The 26,048-nt window shown below is 38.0% G+C and overlaps 1 protein-coding gene across 1 annotated transcript; it reads left to right on the top strand.

The window, feature by feature from the left end:
* Positions 1-2,155: 2,155 nt before the first annotated feature.
* On the top strand, positions 2,156-24,750 carry LOC135463654 (uncharacterized). The gene is made up of 10 exons (XM_064741019.1): positions 2,156-4,560; positions 8,306-8,435; positions 9,365-9,462; positions 12,070-12,195; positions 12,996-13,178; positions 14,296-14,518; positions 15,221-15,368; positions 16,845-17,029; positions 17,608-17,695; positions 18,631-24,750. The coding sequence occupies exons 1-10, from the start codon at positions 2,239-2,241 to the stop codon at positions 18,716-18,718; spliced, it is 3,591 nt and encodes a 1,196-aa protein (XP_064597089.1). The 5' UTR covers positions 2,156-2,238; the 3' UTR covers positions 18,719-24,750.
* The last annotated feature ends 1,298 nt before the right edge of the window (positions 24,751-26,048 follow it).

Genomic DNA, 26,048 nt, shown 5'->3' with positions numbered 1-26,048 from the left:
GCCCCAATATGGTGTTGTAAATTGCAGCGTTCTTGAGTCATTTCGTAAAGTGTTCGTTTTCTAACAGTTCAGAACGTAGCTAGCATTATAAATGTTTTTCCCTTCCCACCACTGCCACCGGGGGGTACTGGTACCATATGTGTCATAGTTTTTTCGGGGGGAGGAGGGGGGAGGTTATCTTCACGGTTAATCATAATCGCTTGTTGTTTTCGTTTGCTTGGGATTTTACTTCACTTCAGCTTGCTGTGAGTCAGGTCTCATTGCTACTTGTTTTGTAGTGCTGTAAATGCATATTTATATATATGTATAAATATGTATGCTTGGGGTTTAACGTCGTACTTAACAAGTAGTGTTATAGATGAATCACTGTCATCCAAGTATAGATGCATAGTGTCGTGCACCAGGTTTCATAGCAGCGTGATGTAAGTCTTGTATACCCTATAAGACTGAGCCCTGAACCAGGGAAGTACCAAGACTATTGGTTATACTGTCTAATATGAGCTGCTTGGGGACTCCTTTTGTGAATGTGACACTGGAGTCAAATTAAAACGATGTATTGTATATTCAACTGTTTTAACGTATGCGTGTACATACGTTGATGTACGCATATCACTTCATATATAATATATACCCTAATCCCATTGGACGCATATAACACAAACGTCTTTGCCAAAAAAAAAAAAAAAAAAAAAACTAATCTAATTGGAGGTACCCAGAAATTAGTGGTTTACGTGTATTATTACATTGGTGTTTTACGCATTGTTCAAGAATTTCATTTGTGTGACGGCCGTATGAGTCTTTGGGCGATTATCGCAGTGATATAGATAGAGGAATCATATATACTGGTAGACCCAAGCAAATGATTCTCAGCTCCTAGGGCAGTTTATTAAAGATGACTCCAAACTGACCAGTCCGACATTTCTGCTTTCCTTTTTCTGTTAGTATACTATTGAAAATAAAACGAACGGAGCATGTGAACTGACAGACACCAGTTTTTGGTGGCAAAGATCAATGTTTTATCTTTATGGTTTCAAGGCCCAGACAGCGTTAACATGCTCATATTTGAAAAATAACAGCAGCAAGGTCGCTGTTAAGTTGTATATTGCTCTTGTGACAGATATGCTCACTGTTCGTGGGTAATTGACGTTAACAACCTGTCGACGACATGTCGTGATTTCTGCAGAATACAAGTTGAAGAACACCTTCTCTGTTAAGTAGTCCCCGGTTCCATCAATATGGTGTTTATATCTGTACTTCACACGTGGGGAAAGTACATTAAATTCACTTGTCAAAGGTAAGTGGTTTGTCCCCGACAGTTGGGTTTCCTCGGCATATACGAAACTGGTCGCTGTGACAGTGAAAACTTACTACCCTACAGTATGACCCATGAGGTAGGCGTATCCCTATTTTATACAGCACAACAAAAAACCCCATCAAAATAGTCATTAGAACACACAAGAGTATACACATACCATATGAACACTATACACTAATTCAGTCCTGTCTAATTGTGACGTATTATCAATAAGACAATGGCACGGAGAAGGGCATGCAGAACTTTCTCAGTTTTAAACACAATGACGCAGACTATGACACAAAAGCAGATTTGTACATCCTTGTACGGCACCCTAACCACATTTTTGAAAATTTATGGTAATAACAGTGTCAAATTAGGCCTAATCATCCATGGTTCACGGTTTATGTGCGTTACATTTCCTTAGTTATATAATGATATAAAATATTTCCAAAAAGCACAGACGGGGTGCCTTACATTAGCCTATGTTGAGCGTTGTTGTACGTAATAGTTTATACATGTACAAGAGAAATATAAAGAGACACGCATGTTTTAGTCCATGCCATTGTCTTTAAACGTAATTAAACTAATCTTAATTACTGGTGGGTTTATGTATGTTATATATTAAGACTCTTAAAAGATGCTGCTGGATTTTCTAAAGGTGCAGCTGGAACTGTCAAGCCTGTTCACATGAAGCCAGGGCCGTCTAACCATGAAACTATAAATAAATTTGTTTATCTGTTTACACTATCGAGTTTTGACAGTTTGATCTTTGGCTTCTTCATTTTGACAGATGCGTAGCGCTTGGTGTCATGTGACGAATCACGTGACTTCACACATGACTAATCGGATGCAACGAAAATGGCTGCTGTTTATCGATAGAGCATATGTGATACTAAAGATCTCTCTAAAAAGTGACAACTTCAATATGATCGGGCTGGAAAATGCCTCGGAACAACAGCCAGATAGACAGCGCTGTTTATAGCTTCGTCCAAAGAGTGTTACATCATCGGCACCGATTCAACGCTCCACAGAAGTCGGTGATTCTGCTGGTGTTGTTGTGTTCGGTGGCAGCCGCCTGTTTGCACTGGCTGCACGTCGTTGGATTTCTTCTCGTTTACGCAGCCGCTGTTTACTTCACGAATATCAAGTGTAACACGGCGTTGACAAGAGGCGAGCTTTACAGAAGTGAGTTGCTTTTGAGTTTTGTGTCTAACGTAAAAGATGCAGTGGGGTCAGTTCTAAACTTGTTTGTAAGAGAGCCCTCAACACAAATCGAGGATGACAGCGGCGCCACGAATTCTGGCCCCCCACCGAACCTGCCACAGAATGCGGCAGGGTCTTGTGAAAGTCCACAGTGCAACGACAGCCAGGGCGAAGCGAAAGAAAACAACAGTCTTCAGAAAGAAGCTAACACCGTGAATGATGAAATTGAGAGATTTCTAAATCTTGTGATGAGAGATTTTGTCCAGTCTTGGTACAAAACAATCAGCCTTGACCCAGATGTTCTAGAAGAAATTCACGAAATTCTGTACCAAGCCACGTTACATATTTGCAAAGCTCGCCTGGCAAAACTCAACGTGAAAAAAGTTACCTGTGATGTTATCAAACTATTCCAACAGCATTTGGGAGCAGTCTTATTAAGTAAAGCTTTTGTCAGGAGTCAGCCAAAACGGCGGCGTTCCTCAACAACCAGAGTTAGCTCCCTTGAAGAGGCCTTCGAGCTTAAGTATGGCTACCATGTAGCTCTAGAAAATGAAACGTCAGAAATAAACTATGTGAGAAGCTTGGTGGACATTGTATTAGTTCGGCTTCTCCCAATTCAGATACACAGGTGTCGAATTGCACGCGCTTTAGTCACCGAGATTCTCACCTGTAATGTTGTTTTGCCATTAATAAAGATGATGTCATCTCCAGAGTGGATACATAAAGCAGTCAAAGAAATATTTGGGAACAATTCTGGCACGGGACACAAGAGTGTAGATTTCACCGACTCAGACACACTGCAGGAGAAAGTTATTACAAAAGAAGTTGAGACATTCCATGACACGACACATTCCAGTGATATTCAAACATTTTCTTTAATCTGCAACACTTCACACGAGAATGATGGGAATGAAATCAGACGACAAAATACATCCGATTTATCAGCAGAAAATTCTGGGGCTGAATCTGGTGAAATGAAGAATGGTAAGGGTAGAAGTAGAAGCGGAGACAAGGAGGTCTATCCAAATCCAGAGAGTGATGTAGAGAAACATTTTAAGGTAACACCACACGAAGAAATAACTGTTACAAATGTTACTGCGAAAGACAGCCCTCGGATATTCAGGAGACATTCAGTGATAGGAGCAGCTGATTTGGCAGAGGAAGCCGGGGAGATGACAGAAGAGCGACAACCACCAAATGGGGAAGCTGCTGCTTGCGTCTTTGAAGAAGGCAGCAATGACGTTGGTACTGCTGCTGAATCAAGAAGTGTGTCAAGGCCACATCCAAAAATACCTCGCCCGCACAGTCAGATATTTTCTTCACCAGAAAGGCCAAATTCACCCAAGAATACAGAGAACATAGATTATGTGTTGGAGTTTAGAGATGCCAATTCTGAATACGGTCATCATTTAAATGGTTTTTCAGAATCAGGTGATACATCTCCTACTGACGATTTTAAGGACTGTTCCTTGCCTGTGACTCTTCTCGGGCCCAGTATACGAACAAAACTGAGCCCTGATGCCTGCGAGTGTTCAGTTGCTAGTGATTTAAGAAATAATGGTCACTTAAGTCAGGGGCTTAATGATAATGGAGGTTGCGATATTATGCGAAATCCATGTTACATTTCATTCAACTCAGAGAGTCAAGATTCAGAAACTTTAGGCCTTAACTTACAGTCAGCGTCAGTCAAGCAGGGTTCTCATAAGAGAAACTTATCCAACGAATCAACTGATTCTAAGCTGTGTACTTCATCCAGGGAGACAACTAACGAGCATAGGGAAAACTTCTACCTGGACATTGATGTTGAAGACGCAGAAGATGCTGATATTGAATCCGAAATCCAACTTTACAAACCGCAAGAAAACTGGGCAAATTTGGCCAGAAACATTCCTAACTCGACAGACATTGAAAGCGCACTAGCCAACTGCATGCCCGTATGCAAACCTGACGAATACAGGGTACTAGACAGTAAATCACGTCTTTTCCACAGTGTTGCCATACCAACCACTGACACCATAGCGAACAAAGGGTCCAGTTCTTACACCATCTACAAAATTGAGGTTTGTGAAAAGAAAAAGATGCAGATTGATCTATGAATTAACATCTTGTGTAATATTTTCATGTCTTTCCAGTCTGCTGTGAAAGAGAATATTAATTTTACTGCCGTTTGTGAGCATTTGACCAAAGGCCCTTGGTTCCTTTTTTCCAGCCAGAGCAATTTGGCAAATTGATACGGGCGACGGAACAGTTTGCTTTTATCATATTCATCATTTCAGCTGTATTTTAATCATAATCTCACCTTTGGAGACCTTTTTGGCAAAAAGTGAAACTTTGAATTTTGATTTAGGGCATGATGGGTGAGCTTGCCAGGGAACAAGGAATGAAGCATGTGTTAAGGTACTAAAATAAACGCTCCTGCACTTACTTGGTGACTATAAGCTGTAAATGATGCTCATGTAGCTAAGATAGGAGCAGTTCAATGTTCATTGATGACCACTTGTCTTCCACCAATATTGCATGCATATCTGTATATCACATGTTTGACAGTTTTGTCAGTAAGCTTGTGAGTAACTTGCCAGAGGTTAGTGGTTTAACTCCACCCTTTCTTCCACCCACAAACTGACCTTCACTGAATGGTTGAAAACTTCCTGAGTACAGAATAATGAATTGAATGGTTTGCTATTATTATAAATTTAAATTAGGTCACAGGCACTAGTATCTAGTATTCAGACTGGCCCCAATAGCACATTTGGTAGAGTCTCCGCTTTGGGAGCAGTAGATCCAGGGTCAATCCTAGGTCGAGTCACGCCTAAGACCTTGCAAGAGGAAGTTGTGACTTTCTCGCTTGGCGTTCAGCATGAAGGGAATAGTGCAATGACTGTTTGACCCGTATCAGTGTAATGGCATGGGAGGGGCGGCTTTCTTGCCCTCAGTAAGACGTCTCAGTGAAGCAGCAAAGAGCAGTGGAAATCTGTTCTGCACACACTCTAAGGATTCCTTCGTCGTCATAGGACCGAAAAATTAAGTTTGACCTTAAATCCCAAGCACTCGCTCACTCACTCACTTGTATTCATTTATCACCATGATTAAGTCTGACATGTTTTGGTGTAGAGTGAATTCTGGAATTAGTGTGGCTTATCATTGGCACGAAAATTTAAGTAATATCTTTGGCCTAAACATGGTGGGAATATTTGCATACTTTATTCTGACACACCAGTTTAATCATTATTGTCATCTAAACAATCAAAAGTAAAAACTTGTCTGTGTGTCTTTTTAATGCACTGTCTTCTGAATTATGGGAGGAATATGAATTATGGTATAAATAGTGAAATGTGTTCATAAATTTAAATTTTGTTGTATGCAAGAATTTGGGCACCAGTGCATACTTGTATACGTGGGCCTGTTACAGTATAAAAAAAATCATGGATAAGAACATTTCATGAGTGGGTCATGTAGTTGAGATAGTTCTTATTGACTTGAGCCCTTATTTTGTCACCATCAATCATGCCCAAACCCTGTATTTTAGGCCCTTGTTTTTGAGCCATCAGTCATGCCCAAACCATGAATTTTAAGCCCCTTGTTTTTGACTATTAGTTTTGGCGCCATCAATCATGCCCAAACCCTGTATTTTAAGCCCTTGTTTTTGAACCATCAGTCGTGCCCAGACCATGAATTTTGACCATTAGTTTTGGCACCATTAATTATGCCCAAACCTTGTATTTTACGCCCTTGTTTATGAGCCATCAATCATGCACTAACCTTGTATTTTAAACCCTTGTTTTTGAGCCATCAGTCATTGCCAAACCATGAATTTTGACCATAGTTTTGTCACCATCAATCATGCCCAAACCTTGTATTTTAAGCCCTTGTTTTTAAGCCATCAGTCATTGCCAAACCATGAATTTTGACCATTAATTTTGGCACCATCAATCATGCCCAAACCTTCTATTTTAAGCCCTTGTTTTTAAGCCATCAGTCATGCCCAAACCTTGTATTTTAAGCCCGTGTTTTTGAGCCATCAGTCATGCCCAAACCATGAATTTTGGTCATTTCTTTTTGAGCCATTAATCATGGTCAAACCATGAATTGTGAGCCGTTAGTTTTTTGTCATCAGTCATGCCCAAAATAAAACATCATGCCTTCTATTAAAAGCAATCATGCTCAAACCTGGCCCTTTAAGCCCTTGTTTTGGAGCCAGCAATCATGCTCAAACCTGGCCTTTTAAGCCCTTGTTTTGGGACCACCAATCACGCTCAAACCTGGCCTTTTAAGCCCTTGTTTTGGAGCCACCAATCATACTCAAACCTTGTCTTTTAAGCCCTTGTTGTGGAGCCTCCAGTCATGCTCAAACCTGGCCTTTTAAGCCCTTGTTGTGGAGCCTTCAATCATGCTCAAACCTTGCCTTTTAAGCCCTTGTTTTGGGACCACCAATCACGCTCAAACCTGGCCTTTTAAGCCCTTGTTGTGGAGCCAGCAATCATGCTCAAACCTGGCCTTTTAAGCCCTTGTTTTGGGACCACCAATCACGCTCAAACCTGGCCTTTTAAGCCCTTGTTTTGGAGCCAGCAATCATGCTCAAACCTGGCCTTTTAAGCCCTTGTTTTGGGATCACCAATCACGCTCAAACCTGGCCTTTTAAGCCCTTGTTTTGGAGCCACTAATCATACTCAAACCTGGCCTTTTAAGCCCTTGTTGTGGAGCCAGCAATCATGCTCAAACCTTGCCTTTTAAGCCCTTGTTTTGGAGCCAGCAATCATGCTCAAACCTGGCCTTTTAAGCCCTTTGTTTGGAGCCAGTAATCATGCTCAAACCTGGCCTTTTAAGCCCTTGTTTTGGAGCCAGCAATCCTGCTCAAACCTGGCCTTTTAAGCCTTTGTTTGGAGCCAAGAATTTTTTAATCTTTTCAGCAGGTGTTTAGATTTATGTGAGAATTTGCCATTAACTTGCCAAAGGTCGTTGGTTCAATTAGTTTTCCTTCACTTCCATAACAGACCGAAGTAGCCTACATGGTATTGTGAAAAGAATTAAATAACAATTAATCAGATCAGTTAATAAATACATGTACAACAGGAGGTGGCAGCAACTGGTTTTATTGTCCTCTGGATTCTGAGGGCTTATTTCATGATTGAGTAGTTATGAAGCCTTGGTTAAAATAAGCTGAGTCAGCATTTCAGGAACCTCCTGAGCTCACACAATCATTGAACTCACTTCAGTTTTTCACCAACTTTGACATAACTAGCAACATATACACAAACGGCTGTGTTCTATCGCTGATGTCCTTTGTTAATCACATAAACCTAAGGCAGAACAATTGGGAATGCCAAAATGCAGCGAATTGTTTTAGTCAAATGTGTACAAAAACTTGTTAGAGAATGCAAAATTTTTGTTATACTTGTAGGCCACCATTGATAATGTAAGCGTAGTTTCCTCTTTCTATCACTGGTATGATTGACTAACTGTCCACTGATGATCACCCATATCAATAATGTGGTTGTACTACTAGGGGGAAAAACATGCAAATTGGTAAATTGGCCTGGCTAAGCGAAACACTGTGCTGATTACCGCAAAGCTAAGTTGAAACAGATTAATCAAACAAGTGAACAAACCTAATTTCAAAGTATCTTTGTAAGTGATGATTATTACATGCATTTCACACTCAGCGTGTAACGTTTGAAGTTTGAGAGGATCGCAGTTTTAAGGTCTGTAATTTTAAATATGTTCCACATTTTGTCGTATCGAAGCATATCATTACATTGTCAAAGTATTATGATTACAATATTCTTAAATTGTGTTGTGGTATTTCAGTTTGAGGCTTGGTATTGGGCAGATGGAGAAGTTGTGCTAAGGAAAGGCACGGTTCTGCGGAGATTCCGCGAGTTTGTGAATCTTCAGGCGCGATTGGAAGATAACCCGACTTACAAGCCATGTCTAAAAGGTAACGACAGCGTTTGGAATTACTTAATCCTGTGTAAAGACTATTAAAGGGAATATGATTGGTTGAAAGTTTCTCTAACACTGTCAAGTTCATCGAATTGTTGTTTAGTTTTGAAAGAAAACACTAGGCCAAGTGTATGTACCCAAATGACCATAAATGTTGTGTATGACCAACTCGCCCGATTTTGAGAGTTTTGAGAGATTTTGAGATTTTGATTTTAGAAAGGTGTTCTGAGGTTTGTTTGTAACATGGGATGATATTCTGCTTCACCAGTATAAGTTTCAGCAACAAAAATAATATTTTGGAACATTCCTCTGACATTTGCCTCTAAAAATACACTTTTGTGGACAAAATTTTAGATCATTTATAGTATGCATTAATTATGTACCCCATTCAAAGCATATCTTTTTATTTTTTGTGATATTGTCCAACTATTCAGAGTAAGGAAAAACACACTTATCAAGAAAATCTTAAGTGCCACCATGTTATCAGTTTAATCTATTGGGTACAAGCTATTCTATTCCTTGGTATGAACGACATGTCGTGTTCACAGTTTCTCTAAGATGGCCTAGCAAGAATTTGAAATTGAAAGTTGATTTAAAAAATTACGAAAGCCTGTCCGAAAAAGATGGCTATTGCCATTCAGGTCTGTGTCCACCCCTTGTCCAAAACTTGCAAAGGTTATATTATTTCTTGTTTTTTCTTTTAGTGGGAAAGGAAACTCTTAAGACAGTCTGAATGTTGACTCTTCAAAACATAAAATCGGAGGCTTTTGTTGGTTGTATCAATGTTTTTTTTAGGTATGAATGAGTTAATCTGTCATAGTGGTATTAATTACCACAATGAGTTACATACATGTGCATTCAGCAATATAAAAGTTTCCAACATTCACAGAAGAATTCAGAATAAAACGTGTACTTGTTTTTCAGATATTAAGGGACCAAAACGCTGGATGTCTTTGCCATTTGGTAACATGGACAAAGTTGCGATAGAAGGGCGGCGAAAATACCTGGAGAAATTTTTAAAGGTGAGCACCAGGTATTTTTGCCTGTAATTTGTAGAGGCTTAGCGTATGTCATACACCGAGTGTCAACATCAGCGACAGGATCCAATAAAGGGGAAAGCAATGTTGAAGTAAATGTTATGGGTGGTTATTTTAAAATGTACAGCATATCGCCAGCTGAAGTTTTGCATTCATGTGTTTCCTACAGGTGAGCTCTTTGGTAGCCCTGTGATCAAGTCTGAATTGTTAGATCTGGGCTTTGTTTGATGCCCAGCTGTATTGCAGTTGACCTTGACTTGAAATGTGTTACATCTGGGAGATACATACTGTATACCTTAGTGCTAAGTTTCAATCAATAAAAGGTGAATGTCAACATTTAACAGAGAGTATTTAAACAACTCTCAGAATAACTTTATAGTACAATGACCCCAGTGTCAAATTATGCAAAGCAGTGATGGCTGCCAAATGTCTTAAGAAACCCCATATTGATTATCAAGCAAGCTGTGACCTATAAACATTGATTAGCTTCTTCAGATGAATATGTCGAAAACTAAGGCCGTGCTTATGAATATGTTTGTTGGACATAACCCGACCGATCCTCTAAAAAAGGCCCTACTCCAAAGTTTTTATTGGGATATTGAAAGAAGGGGGGGGGGAGGGGTTGTATTTTCCTCTCATGTTAATTTCTTTAAAGCCCTTAAAATTTTCATTACCAAAATTAAAGAAGAAAAGCATTCACTACAATTTGTGACATTTTCTTATTTGGTTATTTTTGTGGATGTTCAGTAAAGAAGTTTATAAGGAGGGCCCAAGAGCAGAGATCCATAATATACTGAGGCATTCTGTTTGGAAAGTTAATGATTTGCTAATGCCAAGACACAAGGAAAATGATGTATATATAAGATGTACTGTAAATCTTAACCTTTTCAACCACTGATTCACCTTTTTCAATGTAATTTAGGGGCCTCTGTGGCTCTGTTGGTTAGCACACTAGCGCAGCGTTATGACCCAGGGGTCTCTCTCCAATGCGATCGCTTTGAGTTCAGGTCCAGCTCATGCTGGCTTCCTCTCCAACCATATGTGGGAAGGTCTGTCAGCAACCTGCAGATGGTCATGGGTTTCCCTTGGGCTCTGCGACGTAAAACACCAATCAAATATAATTTATGCATACAATTATTATGAAAATGATGCCAAAATTGATTCGTGTCATTAAAAATGCGAGCTCATGAGACATCATTATGTCTCTACACCCCATAGTTCTCTCGGAATGTGTAAAAATATTGGTTGCAGAGGTGGTTGAAAAGGTTGAAGAATTAGGGTACATGTGTTTCAATGAAAGGATCATTGTGGATAAAAGTGGGTAATCTGTAGGTACACAGTTGTCGCTCTCCACACATAAATCTCACACTTTGTACAATGCCCGACTCCCAGTTTTCTGGGGGCCTAGGGGGACAATAAATGATTGAGGACCCTTGTATGGTCATTTGCATAACTAATGTTTGTGGAAGACCTCTTGTCTTACAGCAATATATTGTGCACATCTGAACATCACAATTGGAACATTAGAATATACCAAACTTGCCAAAGGCCTGTGGTTTATCCTGGGCTGGAACGCTTGGGTGGCCTAATGGTTAGAGTGTCTGTCTCAAAGTCAGGAGACTTGAGATCAAACCCAGGTCGGGTCATACTAAAGACTCTTAAAATGGTGCTTGTCACTGCCTAGCTTGGCGCTCAGCACTGAGAGGTTAGAGCAAGGAAACAGGACTGGTTGGCCCTGTGTCAGTATAATGTGAATGGGTCGGGTGTCATGTCTGGTGTCTTCGGCATGATACTTCAGTGATGACAGCACTTTGGCAGCATGGACTTTAGCTGCCACAAGAAGATGTGGTATATGTGCACACACCTAATGACTCCTCGTTGTCATATAACTAAAAAATTGCTAAGTTTCCTGCAGCCCTAAAACTGACCACCATTTTTTAAGTAAAGAATTTTGTTAGGGTAAAAAAAAAACAATTTTGAAGTGAAGAAATAAACCATATCACATACTGCAAATCCTATGAGGATGTCATTACGTTAGAGAGGAATAAAAACAGCTAGTGAGATTAAAACAGTTGGTGAGATAGAAACAGCTGGGGAGGTGAAAACAGCTGGTGGGATGAAAACAGCTGGTGAGATGAAAACAGTTGGTGAGATGAAAACAGCTTATTTATATCCATACAGATGTATATCTTCCTATCTACAGATGTAGTAAAATAGAGAACTATTAAAGCCATGTTCACTTGTTTTTGTGTTTTCAGATAACATACTTAGATAAGCTGTGTAACTCCTAAAGAAGTTCGTTTTGACAGGCATCAGCTGGACTTGAACTCACAGCAACACCATTGATGGCGTAGTTGTGTAATAAACATGTCCGATGATATAACAGTGTTAATAAGCATTTAGAGAGTTGTTTTGAAGTTGTATGTTGAACAGGTTTAATTTGCCATTTCTCCTGAGGATAACTTACAACATTAAGGTAAAAGTATTGAGAATGTCCAAAAGTTAATGAGTTAATTCACTTATTTATCATGCAAAGCTGTTCAGTAGATCAGCCAATGTTACTAAAGCTGTTGTTGTTGTTGTTGTCCACAGCTGGTGATAGAGAAACAGCCAGTTTGTAATGGTGAAGAGATCAAGGAGTTTTTGGCGTATGAAGGTCGATCGCACATCGCATTTGTCAGGAAGGCACCTGAGTTATCCGTGCCCAGAATAGACAAAGTACGGACAGCTTTGACACAAAACATTTGTACTTTATGTATATCTTCATCTTGTTTGACGGAAGTAAAAGGCTAGCTTCTTTTCATTCTTGGTACTTTTATTATTCAACTTTTTCAAATGTTTTCAAGTTGTTTATTCATTCATATTCTGAAGGCATTGTTCTGCGTGAACTGATCAAATTATACTTTTTGTGAACCCCTGACATATGTCAATCCAACCAGTGGAGTTTTGTCTGCTAAATCAAAGTATAAATCTGCATATATTGCAATGAATATTGCTACTTTCTTATATGAAAAGGTTTTTGGAATCAGGGTATGTGTTGCACCATTTTGGCTTTTTAGCATTTTTATTAATCCTGTGATTGAATTCTAAATTTCCAAACATGAGAATGATTTGAAACAGACTAGAATAAATTAATTGTCTCTGTCTAAAATACCTTGATTTTTCATGACAGTTTGTTCGTTTGTTTGTTGAGTTCACCTTGAACTCTTGTGAAGCTTAATAACATTTTGGTCATCCTGTACAACATCACTCAGAGGTGAAATATTTTTTATCAAAACTTAAAATATATTTAATTTAAATTATTACTGCCCATATATTTAGGCAGGAGGGTGTCTCAGTGTCTGGGAAACACCTTATTCTGATCACATTCTGATAACAGTGGATAGATGTAGAAAGTAGAACAGAATTTGTTAGTGAGACACTGGAATTTCAAACTGTGGCTAAATCAGCGTGTAAAACTGCCTTAATTTCAGAAGAATTGAATTCTCTAACCATTAGTATTGTCATGTCTTCCTCAGATGTTTGTGCGCACCATGTCAGGAGTGTTTGGCAGAATTGCCACTGTGCTGCCGAACTTGACCCCAGATGTCCTGCCCAGTCTGTCCCGTAAAGATTCCAACCCAGAGGCCAAAGTCATGGAGGTGGCCGTGACCTGGGATGAAGACAACATTGAGCTGAACTTTGGCATAATTCAGCAAGAGGTCAGTACGAGGATAATTATTAAGACTAATCCCTCATTTTATCATCATATCTTTTGTTTCCTGAAGTAAATGCACTTAGTAATTAGATGGGAATATTTAGATTTTCATGGCCTTAATTCTCCCACTCCTTTCACTCGAACTCGTAAATCATTAATACAATTAATCCTTCCAGATTTTTATAGCTGGAGAATCTCCAAGGTTTAGGGCCTCTTGTTTTTTAAACGTTAAACAACCTTAATTGTTCAGACTTTTAAAAGTTTTTCGGTGTATGAAGACCTAAATTCTGAAACCAACCTGAATTGTTTGGACTTTTGCTATCCTAAGTCTGCAATCTTTTGGAACTCAAATAACCTGTATCAATTGTTTGGACTTTTGGAACTTAAATAACCTGTATCAATTGTTTGGACTTTTGGAACTCAAATAACCTGTATCAATTGTTTGGACTTTTGGAACTCAAATAACCTGTATCAATTGTTTGGACTTTTGTAACTCAAATAACCTGTATCAGTTGTTTGAACTTTTGGAACTCAAATCTGGCTGTCTTTATTAAGTCCTAATCCCTCTGTAACTTTGTTGATCCTGAAATTTAACCATCAGTTTTTATACATATAATTGTCCTTTGGTCAGACTGCTCTCAATGCTGCCAATCTTTGGAATAATGAAAAATTGTTTGCATGAGTATGGCATTACTGTAAATCGTCAACCTTTTCAATCACAAAAGCACTTTTTTAAGTGGAATTTATGCATACAATTTTAATAGTATGAAATGACTGTATGATATAATTCTGTAACTTAAGATGCAAGCTTCTTAAAACTGTCCAGTTTATTTCCCTACCCCCTTACACAAAATATTGGATGCAGAGGCAGTCGAAAATGGTGAAGAATTAGGGTTATGAAAACAGGTAAAAACCAAACTAAACTGTTAGGTAAACAGTAATCCAAAGATTAAATGAGTATAGCTAAGTTGAGTGCTTAACACAACGGATTGAACACTGAACTACAAGTACACGACAAGGAGACTTCATACAGGTGTGACCAACCTAAGGTTAAAAGGTTGTTAAACCCGAATTGAAATTTACCACAGTTGTTCAGAAAATGGTTCATTTTCTTCCCACAGCACCCTCACGTGGCTGCGTATGACAAATTCATGGATGAGTACTTCACCCGGATTCAGCAAGATGAAATGCCGACACATTCCTTACCGAGTGACTCGGGAGAACCAAATTTAGGATCTGACCATAGGTTAGGAGAAATTGACTTGGAAAACGACTCCATGGATTATGTTCCTCATAGATCAGACGGAGACGGCTCAGCAACACCAGACCCGCCCACGTCTCAAGGTCAGTCTAGTGGTTGGTCAAGGTCAAAGTGGAGAACATCATAACGTTTTTTGGTAATGGGCAAAGTGATCGTGGGCTAAGTTGATTGTAACTACCGTGGAGACACTTGTCAAATATGTTGCCACACATATGTTGCCATGGTAATTGCAATCAGCTTTTGGCCTACTATCGCTTTGTGCAAGAGCACCAGCCCTTAACATTTGAAATTGGCAATTAAGTATATAGGAAGAGTAGTTTCTAGGACTGGAGGATAATCATGTATTTAGTGAAGTTTGTTTTTTTCACAGAGAAAGAACTGACTTTTGGAGTTTAAATTTAACCATCGAATTCAAGGCAAATTCTGTGATATTATTATGTCATCAGTGTTAATATGTATTAATACGAGACTGAAATATTCAATAATGCAATATAAATAAAAACCTAATCCACCTTTGTATTTTGTCCTATTTTGAGCATTTTATGAATTTCCTGTTTTTCAAGGCTTTACAAGTATGAAATTTATGAAATATGTGTTCAGCAGGAAAAATGGCTGGATTAATCCTTATTTTCCAAAAATTACCTGATTTTCAAGTTTTATTTTTCTAACCCTCCTCTGACATAGAAAAAAAAGATTTATTCTACCTTTAAAAGAACAGTTTAAACTGGTGTGGCATAATGACTGCATTTGCCTTCTTAGCAAGCCGTTATTTCCATCTTCCTCAGGATTGGATGAAAGGTGCTACAGTGAGATTCCATTGGCCCGTGCTATACTTGACCTTGGTGCGCGAGCTTTGCGTGGCCAAACTAACTGGGTGTGCCGGGAGAGTGTCATGGAGGTCATCCAAATTGTGGCTGGCAGAGCCCTGGACAGGTAAGAGACAGGTGTATGCAATTTGCAAAACACTTGTTAAACCATCTGTCTTTTTTTCTTTCTTTTTAACTCACCTTAAAAGGGAGGGGGATCAGATGCTGCCGGTGACAGGAGCAGTGGCACTGTCACTGTCAGTGTCGGGTTTGGTTAAAGTTTTTGGCCAGTCATAGAGTTGTAGTGGCCACCCATAAAACACAGATAGCCAATCATCAGTTGTGATTAGCGTATCAGTTATCTCATAGCTCAACATTTCCTCAGCCATTCACAGGGTTGCAGTTGCCACCCATAGTACACCGATTGCCAAGTGCAGTTCACAATTTGCATATCAAAGACCTCTGCAGTAAACTTGTGCACATAATCCCTGCAGTGTCATTCACCATCGCAATAATTTACAGCTAAATAACATACTAAGTCAATGCCCTGCGATCCTTACGCATACCATAAACAGTCATAGTTGTCACTGTTTAATGATTTTGGCCTTTCTTGTTGATTTAAGGGCTCAGTTGGTTAGTAACTTTGAAATTCATACATTTTTACTTAATCAGGCGGTATTTTCTGAATGCTTTGTTTTTTGTCTTACTTTTTTCTTTGTATGTGACATTTCTCTTCTGTTATTGGTTTATTTTTCATCATCTGTTTTTCTGCCGTCCTGTGTTCTTCATCATCTATTGTTCCTTTGCCAATCAGATGTTCCAGTATTGTTATTTGCCGTCATTTATATTTCTTCCATTGTGTGTTCTTCCATGGTCTGTATCATACAGTGTACTTGTATTGTGCTCTTCCATTATACATACATGTAGTTCTTTCATCTTCATTAATTATTCCATCATATGTAGTTCTTCCATCATATGTATTTCTGCTATAATCTGTAGTTCTTCCATCGTATGTACTTCTGTAATCTGTAGTTTTTCCATCATATGTACTACTATAATCTGTAGTTCTTCCATCATATGTACTTCTTCTATAATCTGTAGTTCTTCCATTATATATACTTCTTCTGTAATCTGTAGTTCTTTCATCATATGTACTTCTTTTGTAATCTGTAGTTCTTCCATTTTATGTATTTCTTTTATAATCTGTAGTTTTTCCATCATATGTACTTCCATAATCTGTAGTTCTTCCATCATATGTACTTCCTCTATAATCTGTAGTTCTTCCATCAAATGTACTTCTTCTGTAATATGTAGTTCTTCCATCATATGTACTTCTTCTATAATCTGTAGTCCTTCCATCAGTGTCATTATCTGTACTTGGGGTCTATGGCTGGATGTATTTTTTTCAGCACCTGACAGGATATGTTTCATTTAAATCCACTTACAGAACCAGTGACCAAAATAAAAATGAAACATCAGTGAAATTAATGAGTAAATAAGTTGAAAAATTATGGTATTGATGCCAGTAAGATGTCTGTTATAATATATTAGATATATTTCTTTATGAATTTTTCTTTGCATATTGTTTTGTTGGACCAATCAGATGGCTGGAAGATCAGGTGACTATGTTGTCGTCAAGTGAGCAGTGCTGTCTGTATCTGGAGTTGCTAAGGGAGACAATATGGCCGAAGGGGAAGCTAGCGAGTGATGACGAAGAGGTTTTATCTGAAATGGAGAGAGCTGAACTTAACGCACAGGCAAAAAAAGCCTTGAAGGAGTTTTTCCCAGGTATAAGGCCAAGTAACAGAAAACGATGTAACAGTTCAAACATTGGTTGGCCCGAAGTAAGAGTGTAGCAATTCAAAATACAACTACCTTTTAGTGTTTCAACATTGTACAAATACAATACTCCAAAGGTTGCAGTTTTCATGTCCTAATGAAGGTTCAGATCTTGACTCTAGCCAAGCTAATGGAACTAACCCTGGCTCTTCAGCAAGATGTTCAGCATTCGTGTGTTGTACACTTGACGTGGTATCAGTTTACAGATGTCATGTCTTGTCTTATTACCTCCCCTGCTCCAACAATGTATCAGGTTTAATACTGATCATCTCCATAACCCCCGCTGTCTAAAAGAGTCAGTGCCTGATGCAGGACAAATGTCATGTTAAAGATGAGCTATTGTCTTCCACAAACAGTGTCTTAAAATTACATACGTACAGTGTAAATGTTTTCTCGCAAGGCATACCAAAGAATGTGCTGAAGGATTTGTGATATTGTCTCGGACAGTTTACAGTCTTCATGCTTTGTAAAAGTTTAAACAGCTGTACTCATGTGGCGATTTTAAATATGGCTGCTCCTCATTACAGAGTTTCTTGTGGCCCTTATTGGAGATCAGGACCTGGAGGATGGTATCACCCAGGCCATTGACTCGGTGGAAAATCAGAAAATCAACAGGTAAAATTTCTGCTTTGGAGGTGATGTCAAGGGAAGTAACTCCATCTTTTGTGTAACATGTGGTTTGAGTGTCATTTATAAGCCACATTCGCATTAAAGGTTATCCACTACTACACATGCACCTACTCCTGGACATTGACCTTTGAAGTTTGAGGCTGAAGCTTGCTTTCAGTTGGTAATAAAACGGAAACTTTTCAAAGTAACAGTATACGTTGGACATTTCTGGTTTTGTTACACATTCCTGTGAATGACATTTAAGATATGCCTTGAGGAGTTTTCAGTGAAATGGAAATTTAATTTAGTAAACATGTCACTACTAGCTTACGTCATAGGCCATCAGGTGAAAATTATCGTCCAGCTCCCATGTACTAATAGATATCATTTTGAGTAGAAACAATTGCAGTCGTCTGTATTGCGAATGTGTCTCATAGAGGCTACTGGCATTTGAGGCTCAATCCGTGTCTCCATGTCAGTACCACTAAAGACCATTATGACTAGGCTTAATTCACTGTAATCCTCTGGAACACATTTCTACAAAGCAGTTGCAACGCTACATTGAGCGCATTTACGATGGTGACATATGTCTTAAGTGTGTACTGTGAGGGAACTTGCGCCAGGCTCAAATTCTGACTGCTTGGTAGGACGAGCCTCTGGTAGCTACTTAATTTGGCTGAAATAATGTTGGAAGCATATGATGAAACTCCAAGTTAAAAATCTCAAAATACCAAATTCAGTGTTTTAGGGTAACTATGTGTGTAAGTTTTCATTATTGGTGTATTTTACACTGCAAATTGGACATCTAAGCACTAGTCAGGAGGCTGTGGACGAATGAGAATCAAGCTGACTAACTTTTTACTCTTACAACATCAGTCAACAATATTTGATTTAATGTCTGTTTGAAGAAATTCTAATTGAAGTTTATTTTCTCTTTGCAGACATTTTCTGTACACTTTCCTCGACCTGATTTTGGAACGCCTGTTTCCAGAGTTGGCCATTCAGGTGGACGTTCCAGTCAAAACATGACAAGGATTGGTTAGTTTCCATTGACTCACAACCAATGGAATTTAAGGACATTTTTGACCTTTGACCTAGCCCTCTCTGTTAAGTTGTTCAACCTGTAGCTACCACGATCTCATGTACAAAACTAGTCAGTGTATTTTGGGTAACTTGTATTTTTCAACAAATGTTCTAAATCAAGCTCCTTACTAGGAGTTTGTAATTGTATGCACCATAAACTATTTTGAAGAAGGTGAGACTTCAACAAGTTATTTTGGTAAGGAACTTAATGCCATGGTATTTAAAACGTGTACATTGTATTTGTTTGAATGTGTGATATTGAAAACACGCAAATTTGATTCCAGTGTTACTTTAGAATTAGAAAACAAGTAAGGACTTATTAAAGTTAGAGGTTCTGATGAATTTTTTAAGAATGTTGAAAGACTTCTATAATATGTTTGTTAGGTTAGAGATTACTTTGCATCTCATTAACTCTTCCAGTAGAAACTATATGTATAGTGTAGGAGAAAATCTTGTGATTTGACTCTGACAACAAATGGTTTAGTCATTTTATCTGGTGCAAACAGGTACGTGTATAATTAATTATTCACTGTTAATTTATTAATTTTTACAAAGAGCTCTGGTCACAGGCATGGTACTTACCAATTTTCCATGAAGTTTAAAGAAGTTCAGGGTCTGCTCATGCTAATACACCCAGACAGAGCAGCAAAAATAGCCTGGCATTTAATCATAAAGGGTTAACATCATTTTTCTTGAATTTTCCCTGTGAAAAATTCTGTTTTCAAAATGAACATTTAAAGTAGCCCCATGAATTGCATTTTCAGATACAAATAAATGCTATGAAATAGAACTTTTAAGTACATTTACCCAGTAGGGTATTACCTCAAATTACTTTTCTATTAAAGATCAATAGAACTGGTGTTTTGGTTTTAAGACTTTAGGGTTTCTTTTTTCATTTTTTTTCTCTTTCTTATCAAACTGTCTGAGAAATTTATCCTGAGTACATAAATTAATTTTACATCAGTGCTAATGTTGAGTATTGTAATTTTGCATGGCCACGGCTAGGCCCTTTTGAAGAACAAAAAAGCTGAAAATAAAAACAAAAAAGGTTGAAATGGTAAATCGTGATTATCTACATTGACATGGTAATCGAGAGAACAAACTTCCAAAGTAACAAATCATTAGTACACTGACAACTAACTGAAATGAATTCGAATTTTATTTTTTATTAAGGTAATGCCCATTTTATTTTGTCTTTATGGGCAAGCCATTAAAAAAACAAAACAAAAATTGAATAAATATAAAGCTGAAAATCTACGCTTTTATTACTTACCTATCTTGATGCTTTTATGATTTTCCTGTTTGTCAACACTTTATGATCATGGAAATATCCCCACAATCAAGAAAGATTGTCAACAGTCTACTTTTTCCTCACAAATTAGATTTTTTTGAGGTTTATTTGTTTTTTTAGAACCTCTGGCAATCTTGAAAAAAGATTTATTGTGCCCGTAAAACAATTAAAATTGGTGTGGCCTTACATGTCCAAAATGAGAAGCCACTTTTGTAACTAATTTCCTCATTAGACAGCCTTCTCTCATTTCATTGCAAAATTGTCAACAGACCTCAAACTTGTTCCAAAAAACAGTTTTGGTGTGTCATAGGATATTCTGAGCTGCATGTAACTTTCATTTCGTATGAAGACAATGTTACTTGAACAGAGATGATCTTGGACCCGAAATTGCTGACAAGGACTCAAGTACTGACAAAGTAAGTGTCATCAAGGTACAAGTTTAAATCAGATTTATTGCCATAATTATTACGGGTATGATTAAGGTATCAAGTCAGTTTACAAAAGCTTGAATTAAGCATATGGGATAGTATCCCTTTCTCTATAAAAACAACAGTAGTAATAGTGACTCGCTGGAATTTTGTTTCAAAACTTTACCTTTTAATTTGTACTGGTATTTAGTCTTCATATGCAGCCTTTACTGATATCAATTCAGTTTACAAAAGCTTGAATTAAGCATATGGGATAGTATCCGTTTCTCTTTAAAAACAACAGTAGTAATAGTGACTCGCTGGAATTTTGTTTCAAAACTTTACCTTTTAATTTGTACTGGTATTTAGTCTTCATATGCAGCCTTTACTGATGACTAAAGGAAATTATGTATGTTAAGTTTGATTAGTTGGGTAGTACCGTTTCATCCAAATCAGAATTATCCCCTTGAAACATTTTTTACCCCAAAAAGGAAATAGAATTCTTATTAAAACAAATGTTGTGCATTATGCACAAATGCGGGATAAGATAATAGAATTTAAGATGTGTAGTGTTTTTTTTTTCTTTTGTGCTTATTGGTGTATATTTTTTTTGTTTATGGATTTTTTTTAACTTCACAAACAATGTCACTTTTGAAAATGATGAAATTTGAAATTAGACCTACATTCACCTTCATTTTAGGAGACACAAGCTTAAGACCAGGCTTGGATCGACTTGGGACCCTCAGCAACTGGGTCCAGTTCGACATATTCGACCTGCGCACAATACTCGTGCCGAAAAGTCTGAGGAAACCTTGCAGTCACGACTGGCTGGCCAGTTTCAGTACGCATAGGTCAACCTCAACTGGAAGCAACTGTCAGCTCGGACGTAGCAACGTGATTTTCACGGGACCTGTTGTGTGCGATATATCACAATGACAGACTATGGGCAAACTGTTTTCAACTGGGTGCAAGCAGTCGTTAGTTAACACAGTTGGAGACAACTGGATGCTTCCGGTCGCAGAAAAGTAGAATATGTTAAACTGGATGATCAGAAGTTCAAGTATGTTCACGGTTTTGCAGTGATGTCATGGCGGCTTTGAGCCAATCACCAGCACACTCTTTGGTCACGTGACTAAAGTACTGGAAATGAAAACAAAGCGAATTTAACCCTTGTGAGATAGGCATTGGAGCAGTTTTAGCATCTTAAAATGAAAATTATAACTTTTAGGTGAGAAATTCTTTCTGGAAATGTGATCAGAATGTGTCTAACCTTCAAATATGATAGTTCCAGTGTTCTGTGGTACTTTGAACTTGAGAAATGACCAAACATCACCATTTCGCACAGTTAGCTTCATATAATATATCACCGTCTGCTCCTTGAAAGAAACCCTGGTGCTATGAAATGCTATGAAACTATGAAATGACTAATACCAGTGCCCGATTGCATGCTCCCAGTTGCGTTCATGTGCTCCTAGTCACTTCCAGTCGCCTAAAACCCAGTTGCTTTCAGTCACCAAACACCCGGTTGTTGCAGTTGCAAGGTCACAAAGTCGATTTACGCACGACGTAAGAATTAATTTTCCACACTTCATTTGTCAGTACCTCACTTTGTAGTTTTACGTTAGCTGAAATATTACCATTTCCAAATTACATGTCAAGCTTTAATACGTAGGCTACGTGAAGTTCACCATTTATTGTACTGACATATGTATTCATTGATTAACACTTGATTTTGTGGAGAAAGTAATCCTTTATCCAAGTTTGTGTACACGTTAAAAAAAAACTCCTATCAAAGATACGACACCTGTAATCTATTAGTTGTTTAGGTGAAGCACTAGTAGTACGTGTGTCAGTTTTCTTGTCAGGAAAGCTATGATGTGTAGCAAGAAATGAACAAACCCTGTAATTCTTGTCGATATACTTTGTGAACTGTGGATGAACTATGGATGAACTGTTATGGGTTAACGTTACATAACATGGGTTGTGCTATACCGGAAGTACAAAAATTGGGACCAGTGTGCCACGCTTTATTTATATAATGCCCCATCCAGCCACTCCCACTCCAAATTGATTGGTGTTTACAGTCACAGCAGTAGCCAATCTGAAATGTGTATTTATAGACGAACGCGTCAAAATGCATTCTGGGAAAACTGACAGTACTTGTTGGTCGTGACATGTAGACTACCAATTATTTTCCATAATTTCTCAGTATTGCGTTGTGTATTTTTGTAACATTGCCCTAGTGACCTATCAAACCAGAGGAAGTACAGGCATGCGAACCATATACAATGCAGTAGTAAACTTTTCTGTTTATGTACTTGTAGTTAAACTTATAACTAATTAATGGCATACCACTATATTTTATTGGCATCACGTGACGTATCATTAATATACATTGTATGTTAGATTGACCTTGACACAACACTGAAATGTGATATTGGGATTCTGTTTTACAATACAGAGACTTTTCTCTGTATTTATGTTGTATGTATGTTAAGTATTTTCACTTTTGGTTTATTCAAAAATGGTTGATAAAGGTAAAGGTGTATGAAATGGTCCCTCTCTGCTCAAAGTCTAGTCGTTTTTTCTCACGTATAGTTTACTCATTTCCTCGTCATTTAATATGAACTTGTATGTTTGTTCTTTTTTATGTGTAGTAAAACTTTATAAGTGGCAACTGTTTTGTTAGAGGAACATAAAACATTAGAGAAAATCCTTTCTTCATGGCAGATCTTAATCAGAGCTCACTTTAAAACGTGGAATTGGTTAATTTTCGTCCATTTTACCCTAAAAGGGCACTTTTTCAGCAGTATTCGAAAGGGTACCATCTGGGTATCAGACTCATTAATTTTGCTATCGTGGCCTGAGCAACTTAAAAACGTGTCGCCTACTTAAGACTGTATGGTACGGAAATTGAAGATTTTGCACCATTAACTATAAATATTTTGTAATATTATCCAAGTGAAAGATAATCCCTGCGACACATTTTGTCGTCCTTTATCACGTATATACTAGTTTACTAGCATGACGTACAAAATACGTAAATTTCACTGCAGTTCTCTGTTTATCGTTTACATGTTTTTGTTTATCAGCAGTGCTGTTTGAGTAGTATAAGATGATATTCAAAAGTGTCATATCAAAAAGTGATATTCATCAGTGTAACATACCACCTCTATTTGGAAATGAAATACTGGAAATTCGCATTTTGTGCAACTAATACCAAAACACAAATATACAAAGTCGCCAGTAAGTGTGGCTTAGCACCTTGGACCGACTCAACAAAGCCATTTCTGACTGAAGTCAAAATTTAAAATGCGATCGTAAAACTTATTTTTCGGCTTTAAAGATTAAAATTTTGTCCACGTTATCTATGTTACTCTACGACAAACGTGTCTAAATTTCAACTTTCAGCACGAAAAGCCGATCGTTGTGAAGAGGGCTTAAATTTTGACATAAGTCCGAAACGGCTTTGTGGAATTGGTCTCTGGGTTAAGACACAGTTTCTAGACATGAGAAAAATTTCATTATAGGTACAGTATACCTTCCAAACATTCTGAATGCTTGACCTCTAGTGGAATTTGGGGTTTACGTTGTAGTATAGGGACCACACCCAGTCAAGACATTCCTTCCTGTGGGATTTTTCATTCTTTTTTGTTTGGTATTGCAAGAGTGTAATACCAATACCACATACAGCTTTCAACAAAGCCACTTGACCTCTACGAGATATTTTTACAAAATCAGTTTACCATTAGAACACAAAAGTATTTTGCCTAGCGCTATAAGCCAGCATTTTGATTCATGTGCCGTTTTTGGGATGAATTTATAACATTGGGTGCTGGACCTTACTTTGTTCCTCTGGCTAGATTACCGCGTACACTAAAAAGATAATCCGTTGTCTGACCAGGTTTAAAGGAAAACATCTTGCCGTTTTTTGGTGCCACAATTTCATCTTGATTTCAGTGTTGTTGTTGTTTTGTATCAGTGACTGGCATCTGATATGCATGTGTGAAGTGAATTGATACTCTCATACCTCTGTTCTAAGAGGCAAAAACAGGTGCTTGCTGTTTAGATAAATACATTTAGGTATCACCCTCACAGTCCTAAAGAACAATACTAGTAACACATTACTTGCAGTGTTACACAGGTCAATACGCGCTTAGCACCTCTATACCCTGTGTGATGATATATCTTTGTTTTATTGTTTTGTTAAATTATTTGTTATAATACAAACCTGTTTTTGTTTTGTAGCCGTTGCTTCAGTATTATAAGTATGCAGCATACCTGTTATTGTGTTGTGGTTTTTTCTTCATTGAATATCGCGATTTTGTTTCCCAGATAATACAACTATGGATGGTAGAGTTGCACAGAATTGTTGTCAGTAGATGTTTTGGTGATTTTTATTTGTATGCACTTGAATCAGGCCCACTTGCAAGAAATTTTTTAGTGTTACGTGCTCGTAACTACCATGGCCACAAACAGTGCAGAGGATACGTCACAATTGCAGTTACATGCTCGTAACTACCATGGTAACCAACAGTGTAGAGGTTACGTGACAATGGCAATTACATGGTCTTAATTTTCATGGCAACCAAGCGTGTATAGAGGCCACATCGCAATGGCAGGGACATCCTCGCAATATTTATGGCAACCAACAGACGATACATCGCAATGGCAGTTACCTGATGGTAACGCTAAAAAGGCTTCATGCTAGTGGAATCTTAAAACGCACAGCAAAATGTACAGCAATCTCTACAGTGGCTATCACTAGCCACACACATTGCTTTACAAAGAAAAGGACAGACGAGTTACAAAGTAACGCAAATGTATACTTTTGAGAAAACGTAAACAATATGGTCCCAATGTGTGGAGTCTGCATGGGACTGTTGTTAACAGACTGCGAAATCGCAGTTTAAAGCTGTGCTGAGATAAATGTAGAAAGTGACACCAAAACGAGAGCAAATGCATACCTTTGAAAAATCTTAAATAATATGGCCCCAGAATTAGAGTTTCTGGTTCTGGAAATACACGACCATCCGTAGGTTGCTGGAAGACCTCCCCACTTACGGGCAAAGTTGTAATTTAATAATACTATTGAACTATTTCTATCTGAATTCTGCCGATAAAGGCTCGTAGGAAGATCATATACCCGTGGAGACTTTGATCTAACTTACACAGAGGAAAGGAGTATATTTGTGTACGTTGTGAATGAGCGGTTTGTAATTTACAAATGTCATCTTTGTATCTTTCTTTGTGTGCAGATCGCAATGTTGCTACGGCGCTTGTTATTTATTTAGGAAGTTTTTGTCTTATCCCAGAACGTGTTATTCCCTCCTCTCACTGAACAGCAATACATGTATCTGTTCTTTATAACATTTTATTAACGAGGTACCTAGTGTTTTGAGTAATATTTTGATTTTACTCATGTGGACTTCCGTTGTTTTCTTGAGAACCTTTTTAATTATACTCCAGGGCGTTTCAATTCTTCTTGAACTTGAACATGTCTTGCGTGCCCATTCATCATAATATTACCTTGACTTGTATGTAAAGCCGTATTTGCTTCTAAACACTCTTGTATTTT

The sequence above is a fragment of the Liolophura sinensis genome, chromosome 3 (assembly GCF_032854445.1).
Source record: "Liolophura sinensis isolate JHLJ2023 chromosome 3, CUHK_Ljap_v2, whole genome shotgun sequence".
Lineage (NCBI taxonomy): Eukaryota > Metazoa > Mollusca > Polyplacophora > Chitonida > Chitonidae > Liolophura > Liolophura sinensis.
Note: the sequence above shows the minus strand (reverse complement) of the source record. Positions and strands in the feature narration are given on the sequence as shown.

What these genes read in the sequence shown, in the direction of transcription:
- LOC135463654 (XM_064741019.1), top strand. Translation starts at nt 2,239, where the DNA reads ATGCCTCGGAACAACAGCCAGATAGACAGCGCTGTTTATAGCTTCGTC. An exon ending in AGACCCGCCCACGTCTCAAG is followed by an intron (nt 14,519 to 15,220) that starts GTCAGTCTAGTG and finishes CATCTTCCTCAG; the next exon opens with GATTGGATGAAAGGTGCTAC. An exon ending in CTTGAAGGAGTTTTTCCCAG is followed by an intron (nt 17,030 to 17,607) that starts GTATAAGGCCAA and finishes TCCTCATTACAG; the next exon opens with AGTTTCTTGTGGCCCTTATT.